Here is a 19022-nt window from a genome sequence, read left to right as displayed (position 1 = left end):
AGCAATGTTTCCATTCAGGAATATGGCCAGAACAGTGACACCAGCAAAGCCCCTGAAGTACAGAATAACTCTTTTCCTCCTGCTACTAGTGTCTAACATTTTTCAGTTTTAAAGCTTCCTGCTAAAAGGAAACACAGAGAATTTGTTCCCTTCCTTGTATCATCAGGACATTATTTCTTATTATAGAAGAATTAAAATATATATAGGTAGGAGGTGTGTCACTTTCCCACATCCCAGTGGTACTTGCTTTTGGATGGGACAAAATCCCAGTTCTCCTGTAGGATGCCTGTTGTTTGTTTTGGTGTTGGTTTGGGAGGTGGATGGGCAGAGATAGTTTGCCTTTTATTAGGTCTTCATATTTTGGTTTTGCGGGGTGGCATTTGAATAAATCTAATGGTCATAGCTAATGAGTTACAACTGCATATGCAAATGAATTTGAGCTGTTTTGAATAACAAAACAAAGTCCTTTATTTTAGTCTCTTTGTGAATTGTATTCTTACTCTCTTACTGTTCCTTGTTTTTTCATATGGTCCCTGTTAGGTCTTGCCTGATAACATTTGCCAAAGCACTTTCTGGATGAACCCAAAAATTGAAGATTTACCAGCCAACCCTAAGCTATGATCCACCCCCCCCCATAAGGCAAGGCAATGAGTAAAGCTGTCTTGGCTTAAGAGAAAACTTCAGCTCTTTTGACAACAGATGGTTTTCACCTGCCCTATTTAGACAGTTCATTTTGTCTAAATTCCTACTTGCCTCAGTCTACACAGGCTCTATTAATTCATTTCCCTTCTCCTTCACCGTCCATTTGTCTCCCAGGTCTTGTGCTTTTGCACAAATGGTGAATAAGACAGAAAGGACAAGAAGGAGGATGAGAGACACCCAACCAAAACTAGTCTCTTCTGAGCAGATGCAAACCTGGAACTTCCCCTTATTTTAATTTCCCATTATCGCTTAGATGCGAAATGATGGGAACATGGAGTAAGCCACCAAAAGGCCTCCATTCTCATATGCACCATGTTGGAAGGGGAGCACTTGCAGCTCGTTCCACCAGACTGCATGACTGCCAAGTCCTGTCTGCCTCCTCCACGGTTCCTGGTGGGAGGTCTAGCTTAGAAAATGACAAGAGACAGCAATGACCAAAAAATGCTGCCTCTTCTCTGTCTCAAATAAGGCTTTTACAGGTGAGCAGAAATGGTCTGAGCTGCTAATGAGGTATAGGCTGCCAAAGAAAACACATGGGCATATTCATATTTTCCAGGTGGCTGGTGGTAGAAATGTAACTGCCTATTGAAATCTACAGCATAGGCTTTTTTTTACACTTATTCATTAAATTGTAGATTTATTGTGAGGTTACTTTATCGTAGTGGTAGCTGTGTTGTCTCACTAGCCCTGTAAATCAGTTGCTTGTCACAAGATTTAGAAAAAAACCAAGTGCCTGCTTGAAGTCACATGAGGAACAGGTGGCACTTCTGCAGAAGGTGCTGATGGTTTCACATGGTCTGTTGCCGCTGGAGCACCATGGAGCACCAAGGAACACCCAGGCCACCACTCCAGCTCTGTGCTACTCTTGCTCAATGCTGAGTGTCAGTTAGTCAAGTCAAGGAGTTTGGATCAGAACTGAGTGTTGAAACAACAAACACGGGATGGAGTGTGTCCCTGAGGGATGTTAAAACAAGCAGCAGAGAAATGCGTGACTGGTCCCTCGTAGTGTGGTCGATGGGGCAACCTGCTCGGACCGGTTCGATGTCACCCATCTGGTTCAGATGTGCACTTGGCCTTTTCTGGCCAAGGCCCCCCCCGAGCCGGGTCTCTCACCAGGCTGACAGCCTCGCTGCCTTGCTCTCCCCTCTCTGCCTCTGCTCATACCCGTGCCTTGAGCCCGGCACCGCTGGATGTGTTTGTTAAATGAAACCTCCATGGCCGTGATGATGACAAGCACTGTGCCACAGCACTTCAAGCACTTCTACAAGCAGCTACTTTCATTTCCCATTTCCCAGGCGGTTACATGATTTAACTCTTCTGCGGCAGCCCAGGAGCGGCACAGGCAGCTGGAGCAGGCAGGGAACATAGCAGGGGATGTGTTCATGTGTCCCTCTGCTGTCAAGGCAGCACCTGCTGCAGACAAATCTTCAGAGTTGGGCTTTTAAATTAGGTAGGCTATTTGCAGTGTAAGAGCACTCATATTGAAAACTAGTTACGAGCAAGACAGAATTTAAGCAAGATTTAGAGAAAAACAGGCCTACGTTGTCATTCAAGCTCATTTTGTCATTTTTATTTTAAAGTCATTCTGAAGATTTGTCAGGGGTCCTAATACATCTGGCCTCTTTTCAGAGGAAGCAGGCGTAAGACTGATGTCGTGGGATGAGGTGAGTCTCCCCAGCAGCTCTGTGACATTTGCTCTCTCCTTCAAGGTGATTCACAAATCCACAAATGAGTGGATTGCTAAATTTACTGTTGAATATGAATATAAACTCTCTAGAACAAGTTTGATAAATTGGAGAAGAATGTGGCCTAAAACTGGACAGGTCTCAGTGCAACTGAGATTCACATGCAGGGACACATTTGTTTTCTGGGTACGAGTCGCACGCAGTTTCTAGCACTCTACCTAAGCAGAAAATAAAACTAAATAAAACAGCAGAATATTTGAATAGGATTATTAACCTACAAAAGAGCTGAAAAGAAAATTGTGAAGGATCAAGTAGAGCAGCTCTGACCATGTTGTTGAACATAGAGTATTTTGTCCAGAAGGCCTCCTCACCTTGTTTTACTCATAATTGCTAATAGTGCTCCCTCAGAAATGGCACCCATTAAATACCACCAGCTCGCTGCTGTAGTGACATTACAGCTGTTATGCTGATGCCAGAAATACCTCATTTTATAGTGTGGGCCTTTCCAGGAATAGGAGAATGATGCAGCCTGCACAAGGTCTGGGCTTTTGCATATTGCAGAGCCACATCTAACTGAATTAAGTAGAGACGCCAAGACTAAATTACTGATTTCTCATGCTGACTTGGTTTAACAAGAATGTGGCCTAGTCTGAATACGGGATGGGTTTCTATCCAAGCTGAATGTTCAGCTCCTTACAAATCCTGTGTTTAGAGGTAGTTTGACCATTCCTAAAAGCCTAGGTTTATTCTTCATCTCTCAGGGGTCTGGAGGAAATCTGCCTTCCAGCAGGGTCTCTCTCTATGAGCATTGACAGGAGGACTAATTATCTCCTTTACTATAACCACTCACATTTATATATTTCTAAGCATATGCATCACTTTTCATAAGAAAACCTAACCACAATTAGTCCTTGCTGCTTAGATGTTTCCATCTGAGTGCCACATTTAGCCAGTCTTATGCAAATAATATTTCCACCGATTTCAATTCACACAACCTTACAGTGAGTGCCTGGCAAGACTAGGACATGGAAGACGCATCCCCAAGATCACAGGCTCACCGATGCAAGAATTTATACAAATAGATAGCAAGGACAAGGAACAAAGAAGTTAGGCAAGACTACTGTGATGAAACCGGTTTTGTCCAAAGTCAGAAACCTCAGGGACCATTGGAGAAACAAAAGGGTATGCAGCCAGCAATTAACACATCAGCTGCAGACCTATGACTATGTCAGGCATTGTGGAAACAGGGGATTCAAAGTAGAATCATGGAATCATAGAAGATTGGAAAAGACCTCTAACATCATCGAGTCCAACCACTAACCTAGCACCGCCATGTTCATCACTAAACCATGTCCCCAAAATAGACCCCTTTTTACCACAGGCAAAGGTGAAGGGGAGAAAGAAAAAAAGCCAGGTGGGAATTTGTTCAGGGGTTCACGTGCCAAAACCACACACCTGGCAGGTTCTTTTTCCATGATCAGCAGGGCTTGTGTGGTGACACCTTCTTTTCCTTACCATTATAATTTGATAATGTGCACCTGGCAGGACTACCAGCATGTCGGCACTCCCAGGTGTAAAAAGATATCGGCATCTCTAAAGATACTGACCTTGTGAAACGCCACACCTTGGCACAACACAGCCAAAGTCTGAGCTGTCCTTATTTGCATGTACTCACCACATAGGCTTGCATAAAAGACCCATAAACTCTTTGGGAAAAGAACAGCTACACATTTGTCTATTATTTGTGTTCCAAGAACTTTTCTTGTTAGCTTCAAGATGACATTTTAATGAGGTTTCACTGCATAGAAAACATGGGACGATTTAACCAGCTCTGTCCACCCCCTCCCTCCCCAAACTCTTTCTGAAATGAGTTACCATACAGGAATGAAAGCTTTTATGAGAATTTATGTCATTCATTTGGAGGCAGGGGTGAGGGAAAAGTCATCTAGCTGCTAAACCTTGGCATCGAAGCATATGCCATTCCCTCTCCTGCCCCGTGCTGTGTTGCAAAGCTGCCTTGTTCAGACCTGTGCAAGTTTCTTCAAAAGCCAGAGCTAGTGTGTGTTTGTTTGTTTGTTTTGGAGTCACAGAGAGGGCAGTGTAAAATAGCCACAAGGCAATTCCCGTTCAGTAAAATGGAAGTCTCACAGGCTCTTCATTCAATACAATGTGGCTCGAGAGGATATCCTGCCAGCCCAATGATAACGAGGGAAATAAAGTCACTTCCTCACCAGCTGTTTGATTCAGGTAGAAAAAGGAAGCCTTTACTTCCTCATGTTTGCTCTCCCCACCACCCCCTTGGTCAGAAATGCTAGGCAGAAACTGCCTTCTCCCTCTGCATTTTCAGTAAGGAGCCGTCGCTCAGCCTATGGGCAGTATGTCGTTTTCTGCAGCTGAGAAGCTGTGCTTTGCCTCTCAGGCCGGAGTGAAGGCTGAGCTGTAAAAGGGCTGAGGCTGAACGGACTCTACTCATTCCACAAGCAAAGAATGCCCGTGTAATTAAAGATGACATTTGTTTCTTGGATCAGAGCTGCCGAATTTGGGCCAGCGGAAGAATGGGATAGTGTGATCTCTTTGTTTTGAGACTGCCCTGACTCAGTGCACTATTACGCCTCCTAATCCTCCCAGGGTGACAAACTCCACTTCTGTCCTGGACTCCCTGCAAATGCCAGGAACTTCAGCCAGGGACATGCTCTGTCCTCCCTGTGTATAGTCCAGCAGGCAAGGGGTGCTCTTGGGGCAATCTTCCTGGCCTGCCAATCAAGCCCTGGTAGGTTGAAGCAGGCATCTCAGGTGCTCTCATGCCTAAGAGGAGCTTAGGCAGAACACCTTTCCCTTCCCCACCACCACCTTTCTCACTTCACAGAAACAGTCAATGTGAAGTTGCACAGTAAATCAGCAACAGACTGATTTGACTTAATGAAAGCTTCTTAAGAAATGACTTTTTCAAAACTTACAGAGCTGAATGAAGAGTTCTTTTCCTTATAATTTTTAACTGCCTTGATATAATTTTACATCCAGGATATAACTTCCTATTAAATTTTGAAGGTCTTAAAAGCAAGGCCTGCAATGATTTTCTTTCCAATTGTGTAAAACTTCCAGAAAGGTTGACCAAGCCAGAACTTGCCTCAGTCTATTTGCCAAGGGGACCCTTGCTTTCATTATAAAGAGTGCTTTTCCAAGGACATTAAGTGTTTCAAACAATTTTCCTAATCTTATTTATTTTAGCTGAGATTCTCTTCTTTTAAACAGAGCAGTTTAGGTGACAAAAATCCAGTGACAGATACACGGGTTTACAGGAGACAAACCTTATGAGAAAGTTAAGATTCTGTTTAGGGTTCTCTTTGTGCTAAAATAGTTTTCAGCAATGGGTCATAAGTCCCTCCCCCCACCTCCCTTGTTTTAGTACATAAAATGGACATGTGTTTATTTAAAACAGGTTTGAAACTTAAACAAATAGTGACAGGCTGTTCAAACAAGCTTCGGAAATAGGCCTAATCAGGATGTTTGAGAAGGAGAGGGGGAACGATCATAAAGAGCTACTTGTAATATATAGTGCAGACACCATTAGGTTGGGTTTGTGTTATTGTTATAATAATCTTGGACAAAAAAGTACTGCATGCTGCACATTTTTGAGCCATAGGTTATGCCATACTTTTGCCTTGTATCTGAGTTTTACTTGTTACCGTCTATCTTCATACCCAATACCAGGAGCTTTACTGAAACACTGGAAATGGTTGCACATTAAAACTGGAAGGAATGTTCCCAAACTGGGATTGAAGAGAGGCACAAATTATGCTCATTTCGATATTGATACTGTGTATGCATCGACTGTCATGAATATACAGAAGTGAGACCTTCCCCACAGGCAGAGACCACAAAAACCTTAACGTTAAAATCTTTTCACAGGACTTGCATTTCCATGAGGGTTTTTTTCGTTTTTTTTTCATTTCCTCCCTGTTTCACCCATAATAATATCACCAAGTGTTGAACTTTACCCTTGTATTTTTATAAGGCCTGATCTTGAACTCCCTATATAGACAAGGCTCCTGTGGAAGTCAGTGAGTCTCTACTGGCGACAACAGGATTTAGCCCAGTCTGTAACATTTTAGGATATTGTGTTACTTCATAGCCTTAAGGAGAAATAAAAGCAGCTTTCCAAAGAGCTGCACAGCAAACTGAGTGTGCTTTTTCAGCTCAGCAACAGCACAGCAGAATATTAAGGCCAGAGTTTGCAAATGTCTGTGTCAAAAAACAGGCAGTTTAAGCAAAACTTGCCAATTTCCCTCTGGAATGAAGAGCTTGCATTAAAACATTCCATCCTCCCTGCAAAAGGTTAAGCTGCTTTCACTTAAGAATATACCTTTGGAAACCCAAGTTGGAAGATCATTGCCTAGAGGAACAAGAATTGAGAAATAGCAAGAGGCAGACGTGTTTTCACGTCGCTCTGTTGGCCAAAGCCTATGGCTGTTCTGTTACCAAATCTTACCTATTTACATCCACTCTAATGTACAACATTCACCAGCATTACTTAATGTAATAACATATTTTGGAAGTAAATACCTACTATTTATTTGAATCCCGCTCAGTGTCTAGTGAATAGAAGTCAAAATATTAAAAAACCTTACACGCCCTCTTGTGGTGGAACCACAAACACTCTTACTCTGACAATAACTAGAGATAGCTAATGAAGGAAGCTAATTTAACTACATAATTTGCAGAAAATTAACTTGGATGGAAGGTTTACATTAATAATGGAGACCTTTCTCTCCTCAACTTCTGCTGTAAACCATAACATATATGCATTTTTAGAAGGCAAGTTATCTCCTGGCATAGTAACGTGGCAAAACAGTTAACATTGTTAGAGAATGTTAACTTCCACCAAAAATGGGAACTCTAGGGTAATAAAAGTAGAGACAGAAACGCCCATGTTAGGTAGCTGTTTCATGGGTTTATCTCAGTAGTTTCGGAGCAGACTTTAGCTGAGTGCACAGTAAAAGAGTTGCCATAAATGATGCTATCAGGTTTGTCACATTTTTAAAGTCATTCAGCTCAGCTATTTACTGCTTTCATGCCATACAGTATGATTTATCTGTCTCTCAGGAATGCTCTGAAGTTTCATGCTTGTTAGGAATTGCAGCCTGAAAGAAAGGCATTACGTGCAGAATATCACCAGTCCAATTACTAGCCCAGTCAAATCCCATTGTATTTATGAGTCACAAAAACTTTATCTTTGCTGCTTAAACAGCCCTTCCATTTGGTGCCTACGTGCACCAGATTTTCCTGGAGCCCAGGACCACGGCATCACCCTTGGTGACAGTTGTGAAAGACCATCATAGGTGTAACACAACTTTAACAGCTTCAGCTCATATGGAAGAAACATCTGTGGCTGCTACACATAGTCTCTGAACCATACCAAGGGAATCAAACAAATACTGCCTTATTTTCAGTGAAGCTGACCAGCAGTATAGGTGCCCAAGTCCAGTGGAAATGAAAGATTTGGAGAATGAAAGTCCATTTACCTCCTTCATATATGTTTGTACAGACAACATTCAGGACCCGAAATAGTGGTAACTTGTATTTTAAAATGCTGCTCCTGTATTTTCTGTTAGACTGGGGCATGCCTAAAGCAGAAGTCATGGCTGTAAGTAATTACAGCAATATTTGTAAAGAAATAGGCAGGAGAACTTTTCGCTAAGCACTGCACAAAAACCAGAGCTCACGAATCACTATTTTAATAGGTTTGTGTGGTTTTCTTATGCCAGCAGGATTGTTGGATGACCATGGAGGGTGAACAAGTTGCTTCCCCCACCCCCCAAAAAAAAGTTACTGCAATTCTGACATTCACTTTCTGATTACTTTCCTTTTTAGGATGCCTTTGTGGAGTTGTATGGCAACAGTATGAGGCCTTTGTTCGATTTCTCCTGGATCTCTCTGAAGACTATCCTGAGTCTGGTTCTGGTGGGAGCTTGCATCACTCTTGGCGCTTATCTCGGACATAAGTAGAGTCACCCAGTTTATTGTGGATTACAAAAGTCTTTCAAAACAACAAAATAATATTTTTTTTTCTCTAGCACAATGATATTTTATGAGCAAAGCAACTTCCCAGCAAAAGATTAAATCAGCTATTACTGCCAAAGGAAATATCATTTATTTTTACATTGCCGGAAAATTATTTATTAAAAGATATTTACATTTTTACCTGCTATTTTCAGAACCTCAGCAAGTTGTATCTGTCATCGCATCGTATTGTTATTCTTAATTTTAATGAGCCCCAGAGTATTTTAGGTTTGGTTGTTTTTTTTTTTAATTAATGCCACTGGCTGGATTATTTTATCTCTGAAGAGCAAATATACTGACAAAGACCTACCTGCTTACACTTACGAGGGCAGTTACTTGAGCTGCTAAAGCCTGCAAAATTGTGTTGATTCTCCTTGCATTTTCCAGGAGGGATCTGAAAGACAAGGTCAGCATGAACAAAGTTCTCACCCTGTCCTGCTGGCAAGAACTGATGTAGTAAACAATTCAACATGGTACATATGTGGAGTCAAGATGGAGACTTCTTGAAGGACCACTCGGCTATCCCTACAGGACAACAGTTGGAAATATGATTGTCTATGCCTTTTAAACAGGTGTTTTCCAGTTACCAGTTGTGCCATCCCATCATAATCACAATACCCACACAATACATGTCAACCTTTTTTTTAATAAGTGTGAAGTTAAATCTTTGGGGCTCGCAGGAAATTGCTGTTCCAATGATTTTCTCAGCAGTAAAATGTTTTTTGTGGCTACTGACACAGAAACATCAGGAGACCTTAAGTGCCTGCTTCAACAGAGCAGAGCTAGAGTCTGAAGACCTGACCTGTGTCCCACTTTAGTGGGCTCATATCTGCAACTAATCCTGCTTACTTACAGAGTTCCTCCAGGGGTTTGAAACCAATTAGATATGGTCTCTAAATCCCTGAAAGTTGAAAAAGATCTTAATTTTATTTGGCAAGAAGCAGACCTCAGCTAAGTTACAGATTAGCTCTGACTATCCTTGTTTATCAAACTGGACACCAAAATCAAGTTCGTTTTCATAACAGGAAAAGAAAGTGAGATTTATCATCCCACCCCTCGCCCTAAAAATTATTTCATGCCAATTATTTCCTAAGACTGTCTGCAGAAGAAAAGGTAATGAAGAAACTCAAAATCCTCTTTCTGGACAGAGACTCTCTGACACCTCGATCAGGCAGGTGCCTACTGTCATCTCAAGTGAAAATAGGGTGAAGGAAAAGGGGGAGTGGGAGGTGTGAAGTCATCTGCTCATGTTACAAAATGCAACGCAAGTAAAATTAATGCAGAGTACATAATACAGTTTTATAAACAGACCTGTGTTCTGAAACCAGATGTGTCAATGCCTTTTAAAGCAGGGCTTCCTGTGAGCTCGAAGGGGGCCAGGAGTCCCCTAGAAACTGAAGACTCTGAAGCATGTCCCAGGGGCTGCTCTGAAGCATGGAAGTGTCCAGCTTCAAATGTTTTAAGTCCTGCGCTTCTATTTTTTTCTATGAAACTTTTGAAATCTGGGATTTTTGGGTAAATGAACATCCAGATAGAAAAGGAAAGATTGCAAAGCTCTCGATAAAATGTACCATACAGTACATAAGTGCTCAAAAGGTGAAAAACATACAGTGAATAAACTGTAGCTCCAACCTCAAGATTTCAGTTGAATAACTTTGTGGCATTATATGCAAAATATCTCCTGTAACTCGGGAATGTAATATGTTCAATGTTAAGGCTGTAGTTGATGTTGAGTCTTCAAAGCTGCTTTTATGTTTGGTTGTTTTTTTTAAGAGTTGTACATCTCAGCATTTTTACTGCTATTTAGTCATGGCACCTACACTTTGTATGAGCAAAGATAAGATGGAGCAAGCTTACATTTCAAATTTGAAATTACTTAATTTTATAGAAACTTAGAAAGGAAATATTTTTAAGAACGCAAAAATGTGAACTATGCTTGATTAAAGAAAAAGGAAAAATCCCACCATCAAACAAAAAGTACCTGCAATGCTTTCAGAGTGCTTCTGTCAGAAGTGGGGATGCTCATATATGATTTGTATGAAAAATATTTGAAATCAGAGGAACTGAATATTGTGAATTGAGTGTGGGCTTTGTTTTTTCTTTCAGCTTCCAAGCTGAATTTGTCTGCAGCCAATTGCACAACTGGAATTGGCTGGTATCAAGCTAATGTTTCATTTCACAATCTAGTCTTTGTTTCAATTTGTGCCCATCTGCCCATTAAAGTTTATTAACTATTAGACCTCAAATTGTTTCAATATTGTTTATTTTATTAAAGGTTTACATTGTCAAAAGTAGTAAAAGTATCAATTCCAGTGCTGCTATACTGCCAGGATAATTTGAATGGGTTTTAGTTTTTAATACCTTCCAATGGCTAAAGTTTTTTTAAAGCTGCTTTAGAAATAATATGAAGATGACACATGATACACATTTAAATAAGTACTGAGGATTTTGTGTTCTATTGTGTCTACTCACTGGACTTCCCAGTGTATCAGTTAATACCTGGCAAAAAGAAGAGTCATGATGACTGTTGATGATTTTATTTTATTAAAGAGCCAATGGAGTTTTCCCATCCTGACTGCAGAATAGTACAGTATTGTGGCTGCATTAGGTATAATGATAGTTGATAATACATTTATTAAGAAACATATTAGAAACATTGAATGTATATAAAAGCTTGAACTTCTTAAATAAAATCCTCTCCTTTCACTCTTGCATTTCTTTTGCAATCATTCTTGTCTTTCCTACTCTTCATTACACTTTCATATAAGATTTTTTTCCCCACAAAATGCCTTATAGACCTCCACACTCAAAGACTACACTTCAGTGAAAACCTCTCCTCTGCCACTATGTATGCACAGACAGCTGACCACTCCTGGAAATTGTAAAAGCCAAAAAAAAAAAAAGAGGCACATTTCTGAAGTGGTTAGATGTGGAAGTTCAGAGGACAACAAAGGAACAGGTCAAGAACTGGAGGGAAAGAGATCACTGAAAAACCTTCTTGGTTAAAGATGATTCTACCTGGCATTTGTTTATCTTTTATCCTTTCCATTGAAAAAGGATGATATAAGGGCAGAGAAAAAGCTTACAGAGACCCCACAGTTCTCTGCAGAACTTTGTTAATGCTGAAGGCAGTCTTTTGCAAAACAGCAAATCTCTAGGCATTGAGGAGAAATACTTGATTTTGCTGTATTCAGCTTATGTGTCCTTAATTCTTTTTCACTCCATTTATTAAGAAAATAATGAAGAAAAATATTTTGCTTCTGAAAAGAATAATCTATGAGATCATCTAAGATCTGTTGTAGATCAGTAACTTAGGAAAAGATGGAAAAACAAGAAAAAAAATTCTGGTAGCAAAGCATTCTTAAACCAGAGCTGACACAGAGTACATTTCTTAATGGAACAAGCACTGGATCCACCAAAGGACTAATGGGGCTGTCAAGGTAACAGAGAATATACAGATAAGGAAGGGGGCTGGAAGATATGGCGAATGTCATTGTTATGTAAGAAAATCTTTAGTTTCATGTGTTGCTGGAGTTCACCCAAGACAGTCTGGAAATTACTTTTGACTAAAAGCAGCTACAAATGTGTGCACTACGTGGCTACAATTACTAAAAATTTTCAGTTACAAAATTATTTGTAAATTATTATAAAATTATCCAGTCTATAAAAGTTCATCAATCTGCTGTTGTGATTGGGGATTATGTAGCCTGAGTAGGTTTGCACTAATAAGGAACAATTATGAAGAAATGTCTGAAACCTAATGTGCAAAGGCAACATGAAGGTGATGCAGTTCAAAGAACACAGATCCAGTACCCCCAATCCTTGCATGCACACAGTCTCCCCAGCTGAGGCAGTGAGTCTGGACTGCATGCTTTGACCCTGAGGCACGACACTGCTTCGCTGTGCACCTGCACTCCACAAACCTAGAGGTCCTATTGATTAAAAGTGTAGTAAAGTAGCATGTTTAAAGCCTTTCTTATTTTTCCTGTCTCTATCTCTGAATAAACTAGGAAAATGATTCATTTGTATAATGAGTTTAAGGCTCAGTACTATATGAAAATTTATACATCTTTTAATTTATGAATATAAAAATCATTTCTCATTGCAAAAGCCTAGCTTTGTTTTTCGTTCCTATCTCTCTTTCCAACAAAGCTAAATACAAGGAAGACAAAAGAGCTAATTTAATCTGTATTTGGTTTAAATCACACTTCTGTACTAAGTTAATGCAGCTTCATGACACAACGAAATTATCTTCAAAAAGTAGTACAGCATTAAGAGTTCCACACAAAAACTGTATATTTTTATAATTTAAATAGCGTATTTTTCTTTTTTTTCTGCATATTTGAATTTTAATTATCACCAGCATAAATGTACATAAGCAGATATTGTTTATCCAGTATCTTTGGAGATGTATGTATGGTAATGTAGTTTGTCAGTTTATCATCATTCAATATGATTATGTTGTTCTTTGTCTTTCAAATGTTATCAGAACATGCTGCCATTAAACTTTCTATGTCTGTCTAGTTTATATTGTGAAATATAATAAAAGCACACTGTGAGATACTTGTTTTGCATTTGCCTTGTTTAGGATTTGTTGATTAAAAAAATACTCAAGCGTTTGACTGTAATCCTGTAAATGAAACGTAATGTTTCCCTCCTGATAGTTCAGTTCACGTATTCTGCTCAGTAGTGGCCAGTACTCACCAGCTTTCTTCAAAGAGCTCTGTGCAACAAGGTGCAATAACCCAGCTTTGATTAGCTGCTGCTGTGTGAAATACAGTCCACAGGTGTACCCTGCGCTTTGGGACCCAAGCACAGTGTCACCCGTTTTGCTCTCCTGTACATTTGAGGTCTTGTGGAAAGTGCAGCAAGGCTTTTCTATTCATTTGCTAAAACTCCTTTTCGTTCTGGTAGACAGGAGCTGGAAATGCGCATTAGCAAGTTTAAACAGGAGAAAACAAGTATTTTTGTTACTGCTGACGGTTTCCTACAATTATGATTGGTTTTCAGGAAGTGTTTAGGTATTAGGGGGAAAACTGTTTCCCCCCACCACATGCTTCTTCACGGTTCATGGTAACTGGCCCTTAAGTCACATCAGTTGCCTCTTCTGTGGCTTTAATTCAGGTAGAACATAGCTAAATGCAGTCAGGTAAGGACTATTTAACTGCCCTAAGAATTTACGCATCTTCTTCAGTGGGTTTTGTAGGCAAATGTGTGCACTCTGCTGTCATGGATGCACTTTTTCTGAGTGCCTGAAATTACTAGTTTAATGCCGTTCAAGAACAATTCAGGCACGTGTGCAAAACATCTAACCCTCTGTCTGTGTCCATGAAGACAGCGTAGGTAGAGGAAGTCAGCCTGAAAGAGAAAGAAGAAGCAACAGAATACGACACGTAGACTCTGTCCTTTGGATGCTGGGATTTAACTGTCCAGCAGAGAGCAAGGTTACTAAATCCTTTGCAAGGCAGAAGATAAACCACTTTGCAGTACTGCAAGTACCACCATTTCCCTGTCCCATTATTTTGTGAGACTGAAAAAAGAAGACAAGGATTTGGGGGAAAGCAGCCCCACCATTGCCTTTCTTCCTACCTAAAACCTAACAAAGGAAGATGGGATTAAGTTTCCTTAGAGAGTTCAGCAGAAACAGGTAATTAGTTCTGTGATTCTCCTCTTTCTGCCCAGTCAGAAAAGCTTTCTAAAAAGCTAACAGGCTAGTAGACATGATTAAATGCTTACCTTACCACTGGGAACCAAGCACAGTGAACAGATGGGTAGAACAGAAGAGGTCTGGGTAAAGACAAAATTATCTTATAACTAAGGTGGGGATTGGCTATCTGAAAATTAGGTAAAAGCATCCTTAAAAGAAGTTTTTCTGGGCCAAAACCAGAAAGCTCTCTTCTCAAAACATTCCCAAGGGGTTTCAAACACTGTAAGTCTCCACTGAAACTGCACAACTTAGCAGTGTGCTGTCATTCCTCTGTGGCAGCAGCTTCTCCGTCCTGAAGCACCTATAGCTCCTGCTTTTATCCTCCTCACTTATTAAATATTTAATGGGAGTCTACAAGTGATAAAGAGTGAAATTTATTCCAGTATGAATGGTTGGTTACCAACTGCATGGCATTTAAGTTTCACACAACACCTGACCCTAAGAGGAGCTTCTGCTTGTAACTAACTTTTTGGTATCAAGAACTGCCTCTGAGGACATTTTACTCAGGCCAAAAGACCACGTAGTCTTGCACTGCAAGAACCTGACTTGCACAGATGGACAAAAAACAAAGCAGCTCTTGAAGCATCCCATCATAGACTGTAGTTCACTGCCTTACTCTCCAGTGGGGATACCTATTCTGTGCAACTCGTTTTCAATGTACTGAGTTGCTTCTTGGATATCCTGGAGAAATGTGTCAGTGCTATCTTCTGCATGTGTCCTCCAGAACTCCTGTTACAAGCACAACCACAATAATGGGAAGCTCTCAAATTTGCACTCAAACAAGGTCCTGGGCATACAGCTAAAAGTGTGCATCTGGGGCAGACAGTACTGATGCAAAGCTTTATAAAGCCACAAGTGACAGAGACAAAAGGTAGCCAATCTATTTATCGGGGGAGATGAGACGGAAAAAGAGCCTCCTTCCCTTTCTTAATCCACCTGATAAGCTACAGGCACTTACCTGCCTGTGTGGTCAGAGATGCTGTCCAATACCCTAGTTAATGATGTTTTTGAGTTCACTTGGAGTTTTGTGCTAGTTTAAATCTCTCCCTACCTGTACACTCCCACTGTAAAAAGTCTGCCAATCCTTTATATATCCGGTAATTAAACTTTTTCCTTTCCTACCTGCGACTTCCAGAATTTTAATCTTCTCACCCTTTGGTAACGCAAAAGACCCTTAGGTAAGGTGGATGATACTGCTAGTGGATTATTAACAATAATGTCCAATGTACATATCTCAGGCTATGCTACTGTGATCATAAGTACCATGGAGTTGTCTGCATTGCTAGACCACCGAGGTGGAGAGACACCTGATGCCATTGCTGTCAAAGTAGCCACACACCATGCTAAGGGGCTGTAGGGGGATAAATGACACATGATCCAGCATCATCTAGTTAGAATGGCACAAACAGGCTTTAGCCCATTGTACTGGATTTCCATGGCAAAGTTTTGGTAGCAGGGGGGCTACAGAGGTGCTTCTGCGAGAAGCTGCCAGAAGCTTCCCCTATGTCCATTACAGTCAATGACAGCTGGATCCAGGATGGATCCACTGTTGGCCAAGGCTGAGCCCATGAGCAACAGTGGCAGCACCTCTGGGATAACATAGCTAAGAAGGAGTGGGGAGGAAACTGCATAATTGCAGCTGGAGAGAGGAGTGAGAATAAGTGAGAGAAATGGCCCTGCAGACACCAAGGTCAGTGAAGGAGGAGGGGAAGGAGGCACTCCAGGCACTGGAGCAGAGATTCTCCTTGAGTCCATAGTGAAGACCATGGTGAGGCAGGCTCTCCTCCTGCAGCCCATGGAGATCCATGGTGGAGCAGAGATCCACCTGCAGACCATGAAGGACACCATGTCAGAGCAGGTTGATGCACAAAGGAGGCCCATGCCCAGGCAGGCTCCTGTCAGGACCAGCAAACCCATGGAGAGAGGAGCCCATGTNTTTTTTTTTTTAATTAATGCCACTGGCTGGATTATTTTATCTCTGAAGAGCAAATATACTGACAAAGACCTACCTGCTTACACTTACGAGGGCAGTTACTTGAGCTGCTAAAGCCTGCAAAATTGTGTTGATTCTCCTTGCATTTTCCGGGAGGGATCTGAAAGACAAGGTCAGCATGAACAAAGTTCTCACCCTGTCCTGCTGGCAAGAACTGATGTAGTAAACAATTCAACATGGTACATATGTGGAGTCAAGATGGAGACTTCTTGAAGGACCACTCGGCTATCCCTACAGGACAACAGTTGGAAATATGATTGTCTATGCCTTTTAAACAGGTGTTTTCCAGTTACCAGTTGTGCCATCCCATCATAATCACAATACCCACACAATACATGTCAACCTTTTTTTTAATAAGTGTGAAGTTAAATCTTTGGGGCTCGCAGGAAATTGCTGTTCCAATGATTTTCTCAGCAGTAAAATGTTTTTTGTGGCTACTGACACAGAAACATCAGGAGACCTTAAGTGCCTGCTTCAACAGAGCAGAGCTAGAGTCTGAAGACCTGACCTGTGTCCCACTTTAGTGGGCTCATATCTGCAACTAATCCTGCTTACTTACAGAGTTCCTCCAGGGGTTTGAAACCAATTAGATATGGTCTCTAAATCCCTGAAAGTTGAAAAAGATCTTAATTTTATTTGGCAAGAAGCAGACCTCAGCTAAGTTACAGATTAGCTCTGACTATCCTTGTTTATCAAACTGGACACCAAAATCAAGTTCGTTTTCATAACAGGAAAAGAAAGTGAGATTTATCATCCCACCCCTCGCCCTAAAAATTATTTCATGCCAATTATTTCCTAAGACTGTCTGCAGAAGAAAAGGTAATGAAGAAACTCAAAATCCTCTTTCTGGACAGAGACTCTCTGACACCTCGATCAGGCAGGTGCCTACTGTCATCTCAAGTGAAAATAGGGTGAAGGAAAAGGGGGAGTGGGAGGTGTGAAGTCATCTGCTCATGTTACAAAATGCAACGCAAGTAAAATTAATGCAGAGTACATAATACAGTTTTATAAACAGACCTGTGTTCTGAAACCAGATGTGTCAATGCCTTTTAAAGCAGGGCTTCCTGTGAGCTCGAAGGGGGCCAGGAGTCCCCTAGAAACTGAAGACTGAAGCGTGTCCCAGGGGCTGCTCTGAAGCATGGAAGTGTCCAGCTTCAAATGTTTTAAGTCCTGCGCTTCTATTTTTTTCTATGAAACTTTTGAAATCTGGGATTTTTGGGTAAATGAACATCCAGATAGAAAAGGAAAGATTGCAAAGCTCTCGATAAAATGTACCATACAGTACATAAGTGCTCAAAAGGTGAAAAACATACAGTGAATAAACTGTAGCTCCAACCTCAAGATTTCAGTTGAATAACTTTGTGGCATTATATGCAAAATATCTCCTGTAACTCGGGAATGTAATATGTTCAATGTTAAGGCTGTAGTTGATGTTGAGTCTTCAAAGCTGCTTTTATGTTTGGTTGTTTTTTTTAAGAGTTGTACATCTCAGCATTTTTACTGCTATTTAGTCATGGCACCTACACTTTGTATGAGCAAAGATAAGATGGAGCAAGCTTACATTTCAAATTTGAAATTACTTAATTTTATAGAAACTTAGAAAGGAAATATTTTTAAGAACGCAAAAATGTGAACTATGCTTGATTAAAGAAAAAGGAAAAATCCCACCATCAAACAAAAAGTACCTGCAATGCTTTCAGAGTGCTTCTGTCAGAAGTGGGGATGCTCATATATGATTTGTATGAAAAATATTTGAAATCAGAGGAACTGAATATTGTGAATTGAGTGTGGGCTTTGTTTTTTCTTTCAGCTTCCAAGCTGAATTTGTCTGCAGCCAATTGCACAACTGGAATTGGCTGGTATCAAGCTAATGTTTCATTTCACAATCTAGTCTTTGTTTCAATTTGTGCCCATCTGCCCATTAAAGTTTATTAACTATTAGACCTCAAATTGTTTCAATATTGTTTATTTTATTAAAGGTTTACATTGTCAAAAGTAGTAAAAGTATCAATTCCAGTGCTGCTATACTGCCAGGATAATTTGAATGGGTTTTAGTTTTTAATACCTTCCAATGGCTAAAGTTTTTTTAAAGCTGCTTTAGAAATAATATGAAGATGACACATGATACACATTTAAATAAGTACTGAGGATTTTGTGTTCTATTGTGTCTACTCACTGGACTTCCCAGTGTATCAGTTAATACCTGGCAAAAAGAAGAGTCATGATGACTGTTGATGATTTTATTTTATTAAAGAGCCAATGGAGTTTTCCCATCCTGACTGCAGAATAGTACAGTATTGTGGCTGCATTAGGTATAATGATAGTTGATAATACATTTATTAAGAAACATATTAGAAACATTGAATGTATATAAAAGCTTGAACTTCTTAAATAAAATCCTCTCCTTTCACTCTTGCATTTCTTTTGCAATCATTCTTGTCTTTCCTACTCTTCATTACACTTTCATATAAGATTTTTTTCCCCACAAAATGCCTTATAGACCTCCACACTCAAAGACTACACTTCAGTGAAAACCTCTCCTCTGCCACTATGTATGCACAGACAGCTGACCACTCCTGGAAATTGTAAAAGCCAAAAAAAAAAAAAGAGGCACATTTCTGAAGTGGTTAGATGTGGAAGTTCAGAGGACAACAAAGGAACAGGTCAAGAACTGGAGGGAAAGAGATCACTGAAAAACCTTCTTGGTTAAAGATGATTCTACCTGGCATTTGTTTATCTTTTATCCTTTCCATTGAAAAAGGATGATATAAGGGCAGAGAAAAAGCTTACAGAGACCCCACAGTTCTCTGCAGAACTTTGTTAATGCTGAAGGCAGTCTTTTGCAAAACAGCAAATCTCTAGGCATTGAGGAGAA

At 40.4% G+C, this 19022-nt stretch overlaps 1 protein-coding gene across 2 annotated transcripts in view; it reads left to right on the top strand.

Moving 5' to 3' along the window:
- The window catches only part of BCL2 (BCL2, apoptosis regulator), a 98109-nt gene extending 85097 nt beyond the window's left edge, over positions 1-13012 (top strand). For both annotated transcript variants that reach the window (XM_017828770.1, XM_017828771.1), the window contains one exon: positions 8259-13012. In XM_017828770.1, coding sequence (XP_017684259.1) covers positions 8259-8393 — 135 coding nt within the window. In that variant the 3' untranslated portion in view covers positions 8394-13012. The remainder of the gene's footprint in view (positions 1-8258) is intronic.
- Positions 13013-19022: the final 6010 nt, after the last annotated feature.

The sequence above is a fragment of the Lepidothrix coronata genome, unplaced genomic scaffold (assembly GCF_001604755.1).
Source record: "Lepidothrix coronata isolate B3197 unplaced genomic scaffold, Lepidothrix_coronata-1.0 Scaffold152, whole genome shotgun sequence".
NCBI classification, from domain to species: Eukaryota; Metazoa; Chordata; class Aves; order Passeriformes; family Pipridae; genus Lepidothrix; species Lepidothrix coronata.
The sequence above is the reverse complement of the archived record's forward strand: the minus strand, read 5'-3'. Positions and strand labels throughout refer to the sequence as shown.